Consider the following 18,764-nt stretch of genomic DNA (forward strand, 5'->3'; position numbering starts at 1 on the left):
TTGAGAATATTGTAATATACTGACCTTCTAACTGCAACTGATTTTGAGGTACAGTTGCTTGTTATTAAAGGTATGAGTCGGGGCACATGGGTATGCTGAAAAAAAGCATGACAAAGCAGTTAATGACAAAAGCATTCCTGAATTTGTGTTGTAGTAATTGAACAGAATTAGAAACGTAATAAAAATAGCAATTGTTCGCTTTAAAATACTGAAGCTACATGTAGAACACTATTAAATACAAGACTGGTGCTACTATATGAATCAACACCCCCCCCCCCCCCAAGATCAAGGAAAAAGCACTTCCTATACCATCAATAACCACAACACAATATGCAATATTTAGCTGTCAGAAATCATATCTGAAGGCTCAAATGTAACCATCTCCTCAGAGGAGTTCTAAACTGTCCTTATTTTAGCTTTCCCTCAGGAAAAACAAATAAACGAATGATAGACATAGTCTTAAAATCCGAGTTGTGGAGCAAAAAGCCAATTATCAACCTGAAGCTATGGGCATTCTTTTAAGGATCAATATGGTTAGTGCTAAAAACACTGAATTCCTTTTAATGCAAAATATGTCAATAAAATAACACATGACATGTAATCCAAGCAAACTTACATATATAATCCATACAGAAACATCTAACATCCTCTTGGGAAAACCCTTGAACATTTAAAGTGGGTAAAATAAACTACATTAAATTCAATTCAATACTTCCACCCAGAATTAAAGCAGGCTTCCTTCAGCTAACCTTAACTAATTTTAGATGTAAAGTATTACCTTTTTAAACCCAAGTAAGAGTAACATGATTCAACAAATCCGTTTTCTGTTAATTTCTTTATTCTTTCCTTGATTAAATACATCAGGTACTTGTATAACAGCCTCCATTATAGTGTGAAATTGTAGTTGTAAAAAATGCTTAAAAACTATAGTTCAGAACAATTCCATGCACCGCATATATCAGTCTCTCTCCTCGTTACAGGATATAAACAAACAAACCAAGAAAGCAGACAGAATTACCAGTTCTCCCAGTAGTGCCAACTTCAGAATTAGGAGGGAGTGAGTCCAAAAACCCAGTAAAGCCTAGCAGTTGCATTTGTTCCTACTGATACATTTGTAAACAGTTGTTTTTTTTTTTTTGTTTGTTTTGTTTTTTTTTGCATAGCCTTCAAATTTAAATGGCATGTGACTGCTAGACAGGGAACAATAAGCAATGTTGCAGGGAAACAATAAAATGGTTTAATGTATGAAGAAACTTGTATGTTCCAAATCCATATCAACAGTGTACTTTCTGGAAAATATTTGGCAAAGGACTCAAAGGCTCAAGCTTGCTTTTAAGACTGCACATTTCCTACAATACCCCTTTGAAGCTGCACTGATACATCCTTCCTCCCAACCCACCTGGCAGCTCAATTGCCCAACCTAAATCTCACCTCCCACTGGAAAACATTTTCCAACACCATGCAATCTCATCATGACATTTTTTTTTCCTTTTTTTTTTTTTTTTTTTTAAATGTACACAAGGTAAATCAGTAATTTAAAAAAAAAGTCTAAAAAGAAATAAGACTACAGCATAAGAACTATCTGGAGATGAAACATGAAGTCCAATAAAGGGGCAAAGATGAGACAGAGCTCTTCAAAATAACTGGTAAAATGCTGAATATAATACAACCACCCTCTTTTTATGGTGGACTTGCTCTCACAGCAACTCTATATTAAAGCACCAAGATAGGAACTGGCTCTAAGTCATTTATGGTTCGAGTTTTTAGGCACAGCTCAGGCTCCAAAAGCTGTAATGGCTTGGGATCTAAATATGCAACTGATCATACACTTTCCTTCAACAACTCTCATTTAATCCAAAGGAAAGAAATCCATGGAGAGTGGGACTGTGTTTTGCCAGACTGATTCATTTTTCTTTTTCTACTGAAGCCTGAATTGTATGACAGTCAGAATACACTGCATATACCATTTACTTGTTGGGAATTTGAATGCACTGCATGAACTCTATGCCTCTTATCTACTATGTTAAATTACAGCTAAAAATAACAGAAGTTTTAACAAAATCAGGGCAGCTATAGCTGATGTGTACACTCATCTTCAACTGAACAAATAAATCTAATATAATTTGGTGATTTTTTTTATTTCATGTTGCTTTCTAGTCTTTGATTTTGCTCCTGTAAGCAACAAGACAGGGTTATTTTCCTACATGTCTGAGTTTGTCTAATATGACTACAAACGATATTCTCTCAACTTTAATTATACTATGTAAGTGTGTATTCCTTCCTCCTCTCTCAACTCTGTGCCATTAGTCATCTCACAGTGCATTAAAAGACTGGCTAGGGGTGGGGGGAAGAATACCAACACTTCTTAGCCCAAGCCCTCATGTAGAGGTAATGCAGAAAGTCTCAGAGCACATTTTTAGAGGCACGGTTAGACTTCACGATAAACACAGATTCTAAAACATAAGACAGATTGCAACAGAATGTGTGAGTGGTTAAAACAGTTAGATTCAACAATTAGAAATTTAGAAATAATTTCTAACAATTTCGAAAACTACGGCTGTGGATGAGATCCTAGTGAACACAACTAAGTGCCAAACATTAAGAAACTAGATAACAATCTAGCTTTTAATGTAGAAACTACATGCAACCTCCTACTCCTATGTGAAATATAAGTAAGGCAGTAGAAGTTCCAGAAGTCTAGTTAAGTATCTTGGTTCAGACACGGGTTGGTAGCAGGTGCTTAAGGAACAGACAATAAGAAACAGAGCTAGCATAGAGTACTCTCCATATGCCATAACTTTAAGGAGTCAATAGCTTACAAAGTTCTTAAACCAAAGGATTAAAAATCTCTGTTGGGCTTTTCTTCCACGAAGTTTGGCCTTCCTCTTCAACACTCCTGAATTTTTCCTTCCTCTTCCTCTAAATTGGAATTATATATCATGTATATATTATTTATATATTATTTTTTATTGATTTTATGTTTATTTTTATTGCTTTATTTTTTTTTTTAGAATTCATACTTTTTGGTGAAAGTAATATTTTCAAGAATTTGTTACTAGCTTGTTGACTGATACTTTGTCTTTAGCAAAAAGTCAGCTAACTTTCAAAGTAGCCTTTTTAAAAAAAATATTAAATTAACATGCTATAAGAATCATGAAAACAGACTTGCTTTCAAAACGTATACTACTACTACCTTTACCGTGATAACATTGCTGATTATTGGTGCCAGTGATAAATAATATTGTCCAACCATATAAAAATATTTCTTAATTGTTTAATCATTCTTTAAAAGTCTAAAATGTTTATTTTATAATCCTAGTATTTCCAAACTGGTCATATCTCTGCTAAGAACAGGTACATCAACATTTCTAGCAAAAAAAAATGAACTAGTAACACTTACCCGAATAATGAACCTAATGGCTGCACACCCTGACGTTGCCATCACTTTAGCACTGTTGGGAACCAGATTAAAAAGAGTAGGCACAATAGCTTCAGCGCCATGATCAAACTTGTTTCCCAAAACAGTTGAAAGATGGCTGTGTAGGAAAGAAAGAAAACCAGTTAATAAAAATCAGTACTTTTATTTTTTTTTAAATGTACAATAAACTTTGTTATTTTAAACCACTCTCTACAAACAACAGCATTTCTTTATTTCATTATTTCCAAGTCCTTGCTTTATTGGAAAAGCAGGATTTCATAGTTCTTTGGAGCACTGTGTTCAGCTCTGGGGCCTCCAGCACCAGAAGGACATGGAAGCTTTAGAACAAGTCCAGACGAGGGCCATGAAGTTGATCAAGGGGCTGGAGCACCTCTCCTATGAAGACAGACTGAGGCAATTAGGGTTGTTCAGCCTGGAGAAGAGAAGGCTCCAGGGAGACCTCATAACAGCCTTCCAGTACCTAAAGGGGGCTACAGGACAGCAGGAGAGGGACTATTTGTCAGGGAGTGTAGTGATAGGGCAAGGAGCAACGGCTTTAAACTAAAAGAGGGTAGATTTAGATTATATACAAGGAAGAAATTCCTCACTGCGAGGGTGGTGAGGCGCTGGCACAGGTTGCCTGGAGAAGATATGGATGCCCCATCCCTGGAGGTGTTCAAAGCCAGGCCGGATGGGGCTTTGCGCAACCTGGTCTGGTGGGAGGTGTCCTTGCCCATAGCAGGGGCTTGGAATTACATGGTCTTTAAGGTCCCTTCCAACCCAAACCATCCTAGGATTTTATGATTTGCAGAACATTTCAGTTGCTTAGCAGACGTATTAGAAGGTTTACCTATATAACTTTATTTCATAACGAAAAATCAATACCACGACTTGAAAAGCTAATATTCTCAATTACAATACTGGCAAAACTACTGAGTTTATTGTGATTAGCCATCCATAAAAACTAACTCCCTCGTTTATTCAAAGTTATGATTTCAATTAAACACTTCTGCCATGCAAAGAGACTACGTATATCAAAAAAAATACAGTCTGCTGAAAATTACATCAAATACATCTATGTTTTAGGTATCATGAAATATTCCAAATTTTTAGGCCTGGATGAGGACGTTTGCACAGTATACTTATGCTACTACTGACTTCATCTTAGGAAGCATTTGGATTACTTTCTCAAACCCTGAATTTCCCTGTCAAGGACTGCTTTATGTTCCAACAGGCCTCCATGATCCATTCAGTTGAAAGCTAGAAGAGCAAGGGCGAATTCTGGGCCATACCTGTCTCACATAGCCACTAAATATTACTGGCTACATTAATGCCTTTACAGAAGGGGGAGGAGACAGGAATGGGAAAAACTCCTCTGATGAAAAAAAAAAAAAAAGGCTTCCCCTTCAACCCCCTTGAATTTATCCCGCAAGATAGCAAGCGTGGAGGTCTTATTTCTGTTAGCCAAGGCTTTTAAGATTGCCATGGAAATTAAAGATATCAGTTCATCAGACTATAGAATTTTTGTTTAAACTTTCACTTGATTTTTTCCTTTTTACATTGCATCTCCAGCAATTCAAGTCAAGTGGAAGGGCTGTAAAAACCAGAGAGCTCTCTTTATTATTATAAATAGTCACAGTGAAGTCCTGTGCCAATCACCCAAACTTAAGTACTTCTAATATTAGTTCCCAATATTACAGTAGTACTTAAAGTAGTTTGTACTTAGTCTAGTGATGTTAACTTGTTCTTCACATAGGATCTTTTAGAGGATTATCGACTGTATTTATCAACTAAAAGAACAAATTCCTTTGAAATGTTTCTTTCATATTTTCTCTACAGCTTCAGATCTTGACTTGACTCTGTCAGTAATAGTGTACAGTAGTCCAAAAAGACAATCTTTCCTGCAACACTGGTAAAGCAGCTTACAACAGTCAATTTCACACTGAAGTCTAGCAATGTACACAAACACAGGTAAACTATACTTACGCTACAGTAATGCATGCTTCTCTAACCACCTGGGATCTAAGATCCTTGGCTGACAGCTTGAACGCACCATCCAACAACCGTAAGTGCTGGAAAAATCCATCATACTGTGCAGCTCCAGCAACAAGCAACGACCGAACTTTCTTGAGCTAAAAAATTTAAAGCATTTAGTTTTGCACACTACTAATATGTATTTCTAAAGATAAAAAAGTATTAATTTACTGCAAAACTGTACATAAACATTTTGAAACTACAGACATGTGTTAAGTCTTGAGACAACCATGCTAAATGTATTAAGAGTGCAACTGTTTCCGTAAAAGTGTAATTCCATAGAAGAGGAACATTACTTCTATCAGCAATACTGAACTTCAAGCAGATCCTTTTGAAGTATAAGGTAATAATTTGAAACTGTTAAGAAGTAAAATCTACTACTGAAATTCTAGACCTGAAGTCACAGATCCCAGTCTACAAATATACAAACACGTAATTCTGTTCATGTACCCCTTTCTAAACACTTACTAAGATACCATAAAATAGATCTAAAGATATATATATGCCACACACAAAACGAAACATTTTAATTCCTTAAATCAAACTTATAGCCATACATAAGAATTACAAATGCTAGCAGTTTACGTGCAGAATATGCAACTTTGCAGAAACGCAAAAAAACAAACAAAAAAAAAGAACCACCACCCATACATGATAGCTTTTGGAAAAGCTTTCACTTCAAAGTCAAGAAAATACATTTCAGCCTCTTAAAATCCCCGCATAATCTTACTCTGAAATGATTTGATACGTGGCAACTGAAGGTTTTGGAATCTAAAATTAAAGTGGCTTTGATTATCAGGAATGTAATCACTAAGAACAACACTTTTTAAAATATCCAGTCATCTGTGTTTTATGAAATACATTCACCCCACAATTGAAAACAGATAAAAAGTTTACCGCATTAGTTCGTTGATCCCAATCATGTTTGTCATCTGAGAGGATTTCCCTGATTTTGTTCAATGTTTCTTCAAGTTCTCGACTAGAATAGATCTGAAACATTAAAAGCATAGGAAACTTGTATTGTTAATATTTTGGTTAACCTGATGAAGGAAGCTAGCTTGAGAAGACTAAAAATTCAATTATAATTGTGAAAATCTTGCCCCTCTTATCTAGCTCCAGAGAACTACGCTAAAGGTAGAGAGTGTTTTAAGGCAAATCTAAATTCACTCAGCAGTGAATATTCATTCATTAACAGAAAAGCTGAAGAATTAACATTTTCCTCAAGACTTCACCTTCCATCTCTGTGACAACCTAATCATAACTAGAATTTCATTATGTTCATGTTTGTTTGTCTAAAATTTCCACTCGTATTGAATTGTAATCTAAAAAACACTCTGTTGCAATGTTATTGCAATACAATTTCATTTTCATACCCACTATTATAATGGGTACTCATTACTCAACCAACTAATGATAACCCAATGAAACTCTCTTGGGACAAGGGACTCTCTTCCTCATTAAGAGTTGTGATACTACAAGGAACTAACTGGGCTGTTAGTCAACACTAAAATAAAATGTGTCTGAAAAAATAAATTAAAAGCTTCGATAGCTTCTATATATATTGCTATTCCAAGCCTATCACTTATTAACTCACAGAATCAGCAAGTAAATATAAAGAGCAGCCTCCAGACTCCTCTATTCTCTGCATACTAATTCCAGCAAAACTGAAGCCTGACAACCTAATCATACATCAGTCACTATTTGGCAATAAGTGAATTAATTAATTTATTGATAACTGCAAGTGCAACAGTGAATTTCTAAACAAGAAAAAAAATAATGTTAATACATTTTCACAGAAGTAAAGTGACTTCCCTTTGATTTTCATAGATATAAGGCACAGAACATTCTATTCTGCTTCCACTGAATATGCAAAATGTGATTTTTTTTTCCTTCTCCCCCCAGCTTGAGAAAAAATGATATGAAAAGGATATGGAACAGATTACTAACCAGAAAACTGATTTTTTTCAGCAACATATTTTCAACTAGAGATTACTAATCCCTGGGATCCTAAATCATCAAGTTGTGCCAGCAGAGGTTTAGGTTGGATATTAGGAGACATTTCTTTACTGAAAGGGTCGTGCAGCATTGGAACAGGCTGCCCAGGGAAGTGGTTGAGTCACCATCCCTGAAGCCCTTCAAGAAACGCTTAGATGTAGAACTTAGCATGATGTAGTGGTGGACTTTAGTACTAGGTTAAAAAATGGATTAGATGATCTTAGAGCTCTTTTCCAACCCAAACAATTCTATGATTCTTTACATACACACACTGGGCTACATTCAGTTGCCCACACACAGGCAGCTGGTGCCATCTGAGGCATCCAGACAGGGCTGGCAGATGTAATACATGGCTTCAAGGAGACTCATGCCCTTATCAAGCGTAAGCTGGAAGCCAACATAACAACTTACATAGCACCAAAACAGTAGTACCTGATAGTCACTCATTATCTATTCAAGTCCAAAACGTAGTTTTTCTATGTTCTAGAGCACAGAGCGTGCTGGGGGAGGCAAGGACCAATGGTTACGAAGACCCTGATTTGCTGATGAGCCTTGATGCTGGTCTCTTGAACACACTGTTGTTCTGTGTATATACCCGCACCTTTCATCTTACTGGAGAAAGATTTAGGAATGTGTCTCTATCCTGTTCTACAGTTAAGCTGAACCCATATTTTCCATAAAATATTTTATTTCCCTATGCATATTGAAATTACTACAAGAGCTGTTTGAAATACAAACTAGCTTTCCAATTTCTTGAGTATACTGAACAAATTCTTGCAGTAGATACAGGACTTGGACTCTCCACTGATTTCTACTTTTGATCTAATGCTTTCGTAACAGAACACAGTTATGGAGGCCTCTATTTCATGGAAGACATCCATGCTCTAGACCATCTGCATATTTAGTTTGTCTGATAAACAGGGTAGGAATCACTTCATAAATGGATGAGTTAGCACACCTACACCATTTTCACACAGAAAACACTGTCTGATATGCTTTAAGAACAGAAGTAACATTTTAATTACCACACAGCTGCGTACGCCTTTTTTTCTTCAAGGTACACACGTGTGAAAACAATTTAGCAATTCTATCTACACAGGAGACATGACTGCAACCATAAAAACAAATGCTATTCCTCATGATTACATCTTTCTTCATCACTAAAAGTCAACAGCTATCTGATGCAGAACTTTTTTTAAAAGGGTGAAGAATTTAATGAAGAGAGTGGATTCAAGCATAACAGACTTCCTACTCCACTACTCATAAAGACTGAACTTGAGTTCTGTATCACCATTTGATATACACGTGTATATACTGGTAGTGTATAATACTTATTAGAAAACACATTCACTAGTAGCACAGGTACCAACCATACTGTTAGGAATAAATACTCTATGTGTCTCAATGAAAATTTAATTTGATGAAATTGCGTGTCATCAAAAGGAAATCCTTATTTTACTTTTAAAAGTGGTCACTGGTCAAGTAAAGATGCAATTTTATATTTATGGTGACCATAATGCCATCAGAACCTGCAATAATTCAACCTTCTCAGGTTTCCCCCTTTATCATCATCCACCTTGCCCTATTCTTCCCAATTCAGGGCTTTAACATAACGAAAGCTAACCCTACAAAGAAGAAAGGCAAGAACTCCTCTGTGAATTCCTCTGTACCCTCATGGGGCAGCAGCCCATGTCAACTTACCACAAAGAAGTGAAATGCAACTCAAGGGAAACATAGTCGTGCATTTTGGCAGCAGCCAACTCGATCTGTTTAGTGCACATGCCAAGTTTAGCCTGAGGTTCTGGTCAAGCTACAGATACCTTTTGTATGTTGCCTTACTGATGGCTCTCAAAAATAGGCTAATTTCTGTTCTCAGCTGATACATTACCTGAGTCCATGAGCTGTAGTTACTGCCACAGGATTACAATGTGCTAGAGCAATAGCCAAACACAGAAGCAACCTACACAATAGCTTTAAGTTAGCGCCACATGCATGCCTAGGCAAACAACTTATTTTTTCCTTTAATTACCCAGCACAAACAGAATTGGATATATGTAATTTCTGCTATTCAAATTGACATTTTAATGAGGAATTTAATAAGTGGCATAATTTTGATTGACATGAAATTAAAACTTTTCCACCAAAAATCTCAAAGCACCAAGTTTTTCCATACCTACATTAGTTTCAGAGGAACAAAAAGTAATAATTTAATAATTTCTTTTTTTCTCTGCCCTTGATTAATTATGCTTTTAGAAGGCCAACATGAAGTTTTGTGTTCAGGCAATGATAATACATTTTTTGTTTGTAAGTTTCTAAGTCAGACATAAATACAAAAAATTAAATTTGTTTTGAAAAGAAATCTAGCTAATAATGGGAGTTATTCCTAATAACCTGACCACTGAATTTTCTTCTTCAATTTAAACACAAGTGAAAAAAGAGGTGTAAAATTATTATGTTTGTAATCTAAATATGCAGGTACAATCCTGTCATCACAGTACAGCAAGCAAAGGACACTTTTGTTAGCAAAAAGCCACCATACTATATCTCAAAATAAGCTATCTTCATAAACTGCAGTTATCCATCAGAGGGCAACATCCACATATATCGGTAACAGCAACATCCAAGACTGAAAACTTAAAAGCTCAAACACAAATTAGAGCAGTAACTATATAAACAGACTATTTTCAATACGGGAACTACAAATTCCCATAGATAGAAGTATATGATGTGACATTACTAGAGGATTAATGATAAGCAATCATTGAAACAGGTTACTATTGAAGCAGATCCACCAGTGGAGGCTTTTAAGATCAAGTCAAACATATACAGTAAATAATCTGAATTTATTTGATTAGTCCAGAAGCACAAACTTGATTCAAAATTAGACCCATTTCCATAATATAGTTCCCTCCCTCACCATCACTGAAACCACTACTAAAACCCACACAAATGTAATGAAAAGACAGGCAGACACAGGAACAGGCCCAGTAACATACAAACAATTAACTCCCTTTCCCCATTTTGTCTGACAAGTTTCCTTCACTTTTAGATTAACCTGGCAAAATGCAGGTCATGAACATTCTTTCTTCATAAGTTCTAGTACAGAAAATTCTCTCTTCCATAGTAATCAACACAGTCTCAGAATGTGGGATTTTTATTTTTATTTTTTTTTTTAAAGAAACATGAGATTGTCCACAATCAGAAACCTGAAGTTGGGACAGCAGGAAGTCATTATTCTTAAGGATACAAAAAAAATTTTTTTTCCTGGCCTTACATTCTCATATGTGAACCCAATAGTTTATTTTAGGGTCAATGAAACATCTCCCGTGACTCCCCACCTCAATTCAGGTGACATCAGTAAGGACAAGTGGGTCATCCAGTAGAGTCAGACAGAAAAATCATACCTACTGGTCAATGACATATAGTCATACCACTTTTTATTACCTAGTGTTATTAACCAATTTAAGTAATTAGAGAACTCTGCTTGGGACCTCAAACGTTAAAGTAACAATTTAGAGGCAGAACATTTTCAGTGCTGTTGAAAATTATTCTGTTCAACATAATGAGGATAAACAATATCTGAAGTTCCACGGTTTTGCCCTCCAAAGAATTCTTAACAGTTCAGAGAAGCAAAGAAGAAATACAAAGGTATTACAGTGTAAGACAAAAGCTCGATATGACAGGAACCATGGACATAAAGTGTTCCTTCATAAAAGAGGAGTAATTCTACCTACAAAAGGAGATCCAACCAATAGTATATCATTGTCTTGGGAAATAAAACTAGAACAAAACTACCTATCGAGAAATTCAAAATCCTTCTGGTGTTCAGAAACTGTGCCTGAGTTTTTGGTCATCTTCCACTCCTCAGTCCCTCAAAGAAAACTTACTCAAAATTGAAGATACAAACATGTTAGGTGACCCGACCTTGTGTGAAAGTACCAAGTATAAGCAATTCCCACACTTAAGGAACAGAAGTTAAAATCTGATCTTTCAACTAAGAACTCCGCATCCAACAAGTTCATTAGCATTCAAATAAGTCACTAGATTTTTTTTTTTTTGAAGTGCTGCTAGAGATGGGGGCATGTATGCCAGACATGCATCATTACAATTCAGACAGATTTTTAAAATATAATTCTTGTTTTTTTAAATTATCTGCCTGTATTGTTGTTAGTTGCTTATCCCATGAAATTGCAGTCCTAAGTTTTCCAACACCTATGGAAATCTTTTTCTTATCAAAACTGAAACATGCAATTATTTTCAGTAGCTCCTTGGAAAAGATTAAGCAAAGTAATAACGGATTCTACCTGAAACACGATGTAATTATAATTAGTAGGACAATTTAAAAAGGTGGGTTTTTGTAACTAACAACTGGTAAAAAATGAAGCTTTCCGTGGAGACTAAATTTTCAGAAAGAAGGAAAAGTAATGACACTCAGTTAAAAGACTACAAAACAAAAAAAAAATAAATATAACCGTAAGCTAAGACAGTGTTGTAAATAGCACATTTCTGAAAACAAAAGCTAGTATATACAACATCTTACCTGTACAGTAGGAACATCTGTAAATGCCTTAATAAAATCATCTTCATCAACAGCTCCAGCTCCTCCTTCTTTAGAGGAACCTACATGAACGTAAAATACCGTTAAACAGTATCTAATGCATATCAAAGTTTTCAAAATGAAATAACTGTCTTTCACCATACCTGTTTTCAAACATTTAATAAAACTCACAAAAACTCTGAAAACTGTCTAAAATCGCAAGACCCTGAACATTGATTTCAACTCAATTAAAACTTTTTTCCCCAAGAATGAAAAATTTTGAGCAGTTTCCAATGACAAAGATAATGGTTTCATTTTATTGTTTTTATTTCTGTGTTTAGTTGAAGATGTACTTAGTACAACAATCCTCTACTAGCCATTTGTACAGAATTTTGAGACTTTCATCCTGTTAATATAAACGTTTCTAAATGAAACACAGAATTTCAAATTACTTAAGAAAGCAGGAGTTACTTGTCATTAAAAGAAGTTCCTCAAGATCAGTTTTTCACATTAACACGCATTCTATGAGCAATCAGCCCTAGCTTGTGTTTTGTTTCTTTATTTTTTAAAATCTTGTATACAACCCTACATGATTCTTAGTACCTTGTACTTCCCGTAAGTCTCCTGTTGAGCTAGGAAGTGTGAGGTGCATTTCTCAATCTCAAAGCTCCAAGAGCTTCAAGACAGAAAGTAAGGACATGGTAAATGGAATGCAGTGTTGGGACAAAAATCTCAGCACGCTCATCTCTATACATGTTCCTCTGTGAAGCTTCAGGATCGTGTCACATAGAGGAAGTCTCCAAGAACCTTCCCGACATGTTACTGGAAAACTATCATACCAAAAAATGTTCCCTCTCCAAGAGCTTCCATGATGGCTACATAAGCATATAGTACAGTTGAATCTGTGCAAGGTTACTGATGGAACTATTCACACGTAATGCCCCAAATTCCATGGCAAAAGGATCAGGGAAGAATATTAACATGTAATTTATTGGTCCCATAGCAGCATATAGCTGTTAAATTTCATAACAATCTTGAGTAGAAACTAAGGAAATTCTAAAACAGAAAATAACTTAAAATGAGTGCCTGGATTTCAGTGTCTTGCAAAAATTACAGTTACCAAGAAAACCGGTGTCTAAAGGAAAGGACTAACATTTCCCCTGAATCAAAGAGCAAATTCATCAGATGCAGGCTGTGCTAAAAACCTAAAACTCCAAGTAAAAGGTAGAGCTTGGCAGAAACTTCATGCATCTTCAGTAATTAAGACAGGCAGACAATAGACAAGTTGCTGCATGGATATAGTAAGTCCAGTACAGTATTTCCTTCTTGAAGGAAAAAAAAAATTAGAACAGACCCTACAGGAAACGAAAACTCAGGAACAAGGGTCTTTTCTGAACTCTTTCAGATACAGTGAGACCAACACATTAGACGGCACGACATCCTGCCCAACATACAGAGTGCAGCTGAAATGGAGGCATCAGCCAGAGAAGAAGTGTATCTCACTAACTATAGGATAAATAAAAACTATCAGTAAAAACAAGTTAAGGCTAAGGGGTCAAAAAGCTAGCACAACACAAACTCTTGGTGGCTACACTCTTCAAAAACATTTCATACTTCACAGTCCCTCATCTCCTATTTGTAGTGGAGGGAATTAGATCTGCTGTGATTGTACACTTGTGTAGTTTGGAATGAGAGGGTCTGCTACCACTATGATTCATATGACAGACTTACTAGATCAGAACAACCCTATGCAGAACAAACCCTATCCTACTCCTCTGTGGTTGCTTAATGTAAGAACAGTGAAGTGACACTGAGCAGAATTTGGACATGTAAATGTTCCTGTATTACACTGCAGGCACCAACTTTTGACAGCCTAAGCTCAAGAATGTTGTGAAGAGATGCTGCACACAGAACTCCTCTATGAGTGCATCTCCAACAGCATCTGTCACAACTGCCAATGGCAGTCAAAAGGAAAGAAGAAATTGTAACCACTTATTTCTTCTCCCTCCAGAGAGTAGAGGGAATGAGTCCCTTGACAAAGTGAATGAGGACCTAACTGGCTGGGAAATGGAAAAGGGAAAGATCAAGTTTACACACTGGACACATCTTTCTAAGTAATCTTCAGCATACATCTAAGAAGCACTGTGACACACACAAGCTCTAATTGCAGCTACTAGACCGTCAGCGAGCACTGGCCTCTATTTCAAAGAGGACAGAGAATGAAAAACATGAGGTTGCCTATGAACTCCCATTTCACATTTTGCTGTACACCTACATTTTTAAGTCAATAATCTGTGAGCACAAATCTTTTACTAGCAAGTCAAGCAGATAAGCCACAGTGTAGATCTCCTTGATGCAGACCACTACAGGAGACTCTTGAGGCTGAGACATCAAATAGAAACATTGTTTTGCAGAAGTTCTTGATAACCACAAATCATGCAATTTCTGTGAATGAAGTGCAGTGTAAAAGTGCCCTCAAGTATGAGAAAGGCAACTCAAATTTTTGCTTTGAGGTAAGAGGTTGTACCCACTACTGTGTACTTGAGCTTGTAAATACGCAGAGTATTTTGAGTATGAGATGTACCACAAGTCTGCTTTTTCATGCGACTAAAAAAAACAAAACAAAACAGCTGTAGAACCCCTTTTCCTTTCTGCCACACAAACCTGTACAGCTCCTAACAGGGAGGGTGCCCTGGTAAGAGCAGAAATTTTGTTGAGAGAAACCTTGAAAGGAAGAATTTGGTACAGGAGCATCATGCTAAACTAGGTGGTAAACACAGCCATCTGAAGTTCAATTCATAACCCCATTTGTCTCTACCAAAATATGCTGACATTTAAGAAATTGTCATAGTACTAACACAATCACAACCAAAATGCAGTACTCAGGAAAGGTAAATGCAAAAATAGTTTGAATAGCCAAAAGGTTGCTTAAGTTTTACAGTTTTCATCTGGTCAAAGGACTTGTTTCTTTTTAAAAACATTTAAAGGCATAAGCAACAGTTCATACAAGGTTTCTGTTCTCATCACCAACGTTGTTTTAGTCCAAGATAACTGTGTCCGCTGCAAAACAGTAAACACCTATGAAGCTCATACTATATGTTTCTTTGCAACCTGATAAAATACTGCTCAAGACTGCAGTGATCCTGTGACCCCAGAGGCAAGAAACACCTGCACTTAACAGTTTATACGAGTTCTGTATAATTACTTGATTATATAAATACCTAAACACCACTATTAAAGCACAAAGAGTATTTTCTGTTACTTATCAATTTTCTGCCAAGAAAATAAACTTACAGAAACCAAACACTGGAAATTGACATGAACACAAAAGCATGGTAAATCTTTGGATTTAAGTATTTGAGATATCCACAGTGCACTCCTATACACTATAAAACAGAGCTCAAGAGAGGATGAAGTTGCCTTTGCTAAATAATTAGGTATTATTGTCCTTGCCCTGCCTTAAAATATCAATTTGAAGATCAGGAAATTGCAAAAATTAGCTAACAGGTATTCTAGCACCTTAACCTCATTCAATAATGCATCCTGAGGAATGAGAGAATATCCTTTACTTAATGGATAACAAATCATAACTCTGGAGAGAGAAAGAGGAGGAACAGACTTCTATTTAAAATCCATTTGACATAGCCTGGTGACATAGCTTCAACTAGTTAACTTCTACAGACCATTACTCTTTTAAATTATTGCTCCCAGAAAATTGTGTTACTGCCTCTTTGCCTGGTAATAGAAACGATTACATGTTTTTAGGCAGGTGACACTTAAAAAAAAAAAAAGCACATCTTTTATAAGCACATTTGCTTCTACTTCACTAAACTTTCTCCTCCTCTGCTCTGATCACATATGCATACCAAAATAAAGTGTGAAATAACAGCCTCTGCTTATATTGTATAAAAGTCAGAAGTCTATAACGCACAACAAGGAAAAATACTGTCCATCCTCTCTCTCCCCGATCTCTTAGTAGTTATGTTTACCAATTTGTTTAGTCACTGTTTCTGTGGAGACTAACAAAAAATGACAGAAATCAACCTGCTGTTTCCCAGTTGAGGAGGTCTTTTACCCCGCTAATGAGATTTAGTAGTCCTGCACGTGAAGATGCCTTCAAAGAACTTCTTATGCAGTTGTAAAGCTTGACTTTCCTCCACAAAAGCAACACCAGAGCTTTACAAAATTCTCATTTCAGACAGTTCTGCCTTCAGACTTAAAACTGACAGATCTGACAGAGCAGACATGTTTTGATAAGCTGTTTTGTTACTGTTGATGCTTACCTTCCCAGACCAAGCTTTGATTATAAATTCTTAGAAGTATGTCTGAATAATGCATGTTATTAACTTTAGCCACACAACACATATTCCTTTGACCAGGTGCAGACATGTTAACTACTGCATTCTTGATGGTAAGGAAACTAGAAACAATTTTAAGGGTCTGCAAGCACACCGCATTTAGTATCTGTAAGTGCCCAGCAAACAAATTCCAGAGCCTCAACCACCAGCTTTTTCTTACACGAGTACAATTTACATTACTTTTGGATTCACTTAGCTGACACCCAGAAGAGAAATTCATCTGAAGGAGAAGGAGAACAATCCACGTAAGACATTATACAGAAATTTCATTCTCGTTTTCATACATAACCTTTACCTACTCCTATCCTTCAAGCATCATGGTTAGACAAACTCACACAGAGACCTCTTCAAGAAGCTGGTGAGAATCTACCTAACATAGCAAATACACTTGATATGGAAGTAGATTACAACAGCTTAAGCACCCCCAAGTTTTGTGGTGTTTTTTTGTTGTTTATTTCTGAATTAGGTTTGATGTCTGCAGATGGAAGCAAAGGAAATGAACCTTTCCTTCATGCAAAGCACTAAGAGAGATGAGATCTTAAGTTAAAGGGTGTCTACTGTTTTGTGAGGCTCCAGGAGGTTTTTTCCCCCTCCTCTTTTCCCTAAACAATCTTTATCCAGTCACAAGTTCAGCATTCTGAAAAGCTCAATACCAGAAAGGGTTCTGAATGCAAATGCAGAAATTACTTTTTTTTTTTTTTTCAGAAACAGTTTTCTCACCCAGGAATTAATTCCTACAATAAATTTATTCTTCTGACACTTGGAATCTTTCCATCGTTTCAAAATGACTTGAGACCACTAACTTGATCTGCCACCTTCATGATCTCCCCGCAAGTACTCACAAAGCTATACATGATGGGATGACAAAACAAGGGATCAACAGTATATGGAAGAAGAAATACATCAGAGTGGTATTGGACTGTTATTTTTGTTTTGAAACAACTGCACAATCACAGCATGCTTATGCTTTATGTTTAATAAAGCATACAAGCATTAGCCTAAAAATAAAAAATACTCATCTCATACAGTAGGTTAACTGGCACCTCCCACTCGTTCTTCCTCCTGAGCTGCCTCATTCTATCACTAGTACATTCAAATAAATCACAACAGCAAGAGACTAAGCAGAGAATGAAATACACTGGACAAGAAGAATGGCTTCAATGAGACAAGTGCCCTAGTCTGCTTCACTGTGGGGCCATATAAACACTGTGCTAGCACAATACAATAGGTAACATGGGATAGAAATGAATGAGTGGAGACAGGGAAGGAAATGATTCCAGGCAGCTTAAACAGCACAGCTGCTGAAAACCTAATTATAGTCTGAAGAGAGTACAGTCATACTCAAACAAAATAAATTCAAGCAAGGACAATTGCAAAGGCAACACATTGGAACGGACAGCCTATCTCACTAAACAGGAAGGGGAAAAAAGTTTATGGAAAACACTGATACAGGAAAAAAAAAGCGAACACACGCATATGAGCTACAAATAAATTACAGAAATTAAAAGAAGCTTCCTACAGATTACAGCAACCGATTCTTGCTATCACCAATTTTTGGAATCCCTTTCAATGACACAAAACCTAATTCTGTGAGATGAGTTCTTTAGCACAGTACTGGCAATAGAGACAGTGTTTGATAACCAAATTGTGTTCCCAGTCCTAGTGGGTGGGTAGATAAAGGCAATGTTTAACTCTCTCTGAATATATGTTCTGCTGTTTGTTAGTCTCTGACATGGTGAGTTTTCCTGAACCTTCTGTAACTACCTGCGGCCTAGTCTAGTCTTCGAGAAATCTACTCGTTTATCCTTGGGCCAGCCCTTATTACTGTTTGACAACACCGACAGCTCCCTTTTAAAATGGTGTTTGTTGTGGAGAGAAGTTAACTGTGTTGGTAATAGAAGATGAAATAATACAATATTGCTTAATATGTGTTACATTTGCGATGTACTGTTCTGGGGCTGTGCTTGGAAGATACAAAATATATGTGCAAGGATAGCATGGGAGAATGCACCGATTCATGATGAGGACTAAGGAGGACTAAAAGAATGCTCAATTTGCAAGACATCTAGATAACTGGGGCCTCTTGGACCCTGGGAACTGGATCAAACCAACCTTGCGGTTTGGACTGAGACCGAGGGCTCTGAGAGCATGCATAAGAAGACCACCCGGACGACCACCAGAGAGTAATACGCAAGCGCAGAAGGACTGATAAGATAATTAGCATACGAAGCGGGGCTAGGCGGAGCTAGGAAATGAATATGCATAGATGTGTTGTGAAACTTAATGCATATGTAATATTTTAGGAGATAAAAGAGAACTGAGTGAACAAATCGGACGAAGTTAGATTTGGGCAGGCATGCCCCTAGCTTCCGGCACCTAATAAAGCACCTTCATATAATCACTTTGTGGATTATGTGTTTTC

At 36.6% G+C, this 18,764-nt stretch overlaps 1 protein-coding gene across 50 annotated transcripts in view; it reads right to left on the reverse strand.

Moving 5' to 3' along the window:
• CLASP2 (cytoplasmic linker associated protein 2) overlaps positions 1-18,764 on the reverse strand; it is a 142,270-nt gene that overhangs the window by 63,300 nt on the left and 60,206 nt on the right. For all 50 annotated transcript variants that reach the window (XM_040546832.1, XM_040546827.1, XM_040546821.1 and 47 more), the window contains 5 exons: positions 11,988-12,067; positions 6,350-6,442; positions 5,405-5,550; positions 3,401-3,536; positions 25-95 (listed from right to left, as the gene is read on the reverse strand). In XM_040546832.1, coding sequence (XP_040402766.1) covers positions 25-95; positions 3,401-3,536; positions 5,405-5,550; positions 6,350-6,442; positions 11,988-12,067 — 526 coding nt within the window. The remainder of the gene's footprint in view (positions 1-24; positions 96-3,400; positions 3,537-5,404; positions 5,551-6,349; positions 6,443-11,987; positions 12,068-18,764) is intronic.

This window comes from Cygnus olor, chromosome 2 (assembly GCF_009769625.2).
Source record: "Cygnus olor isolate bCygOlo1 chromosome 2, bCygOlo1.pri.v2, whole genome shotgun sequence".
NCBI classification, from domain to species: domain Eukaryota; kingdom Metazoa; phylum Chordata; class Aves; order Anseriformes; family Anatidae; genus Cygnus; species Cygnus olor.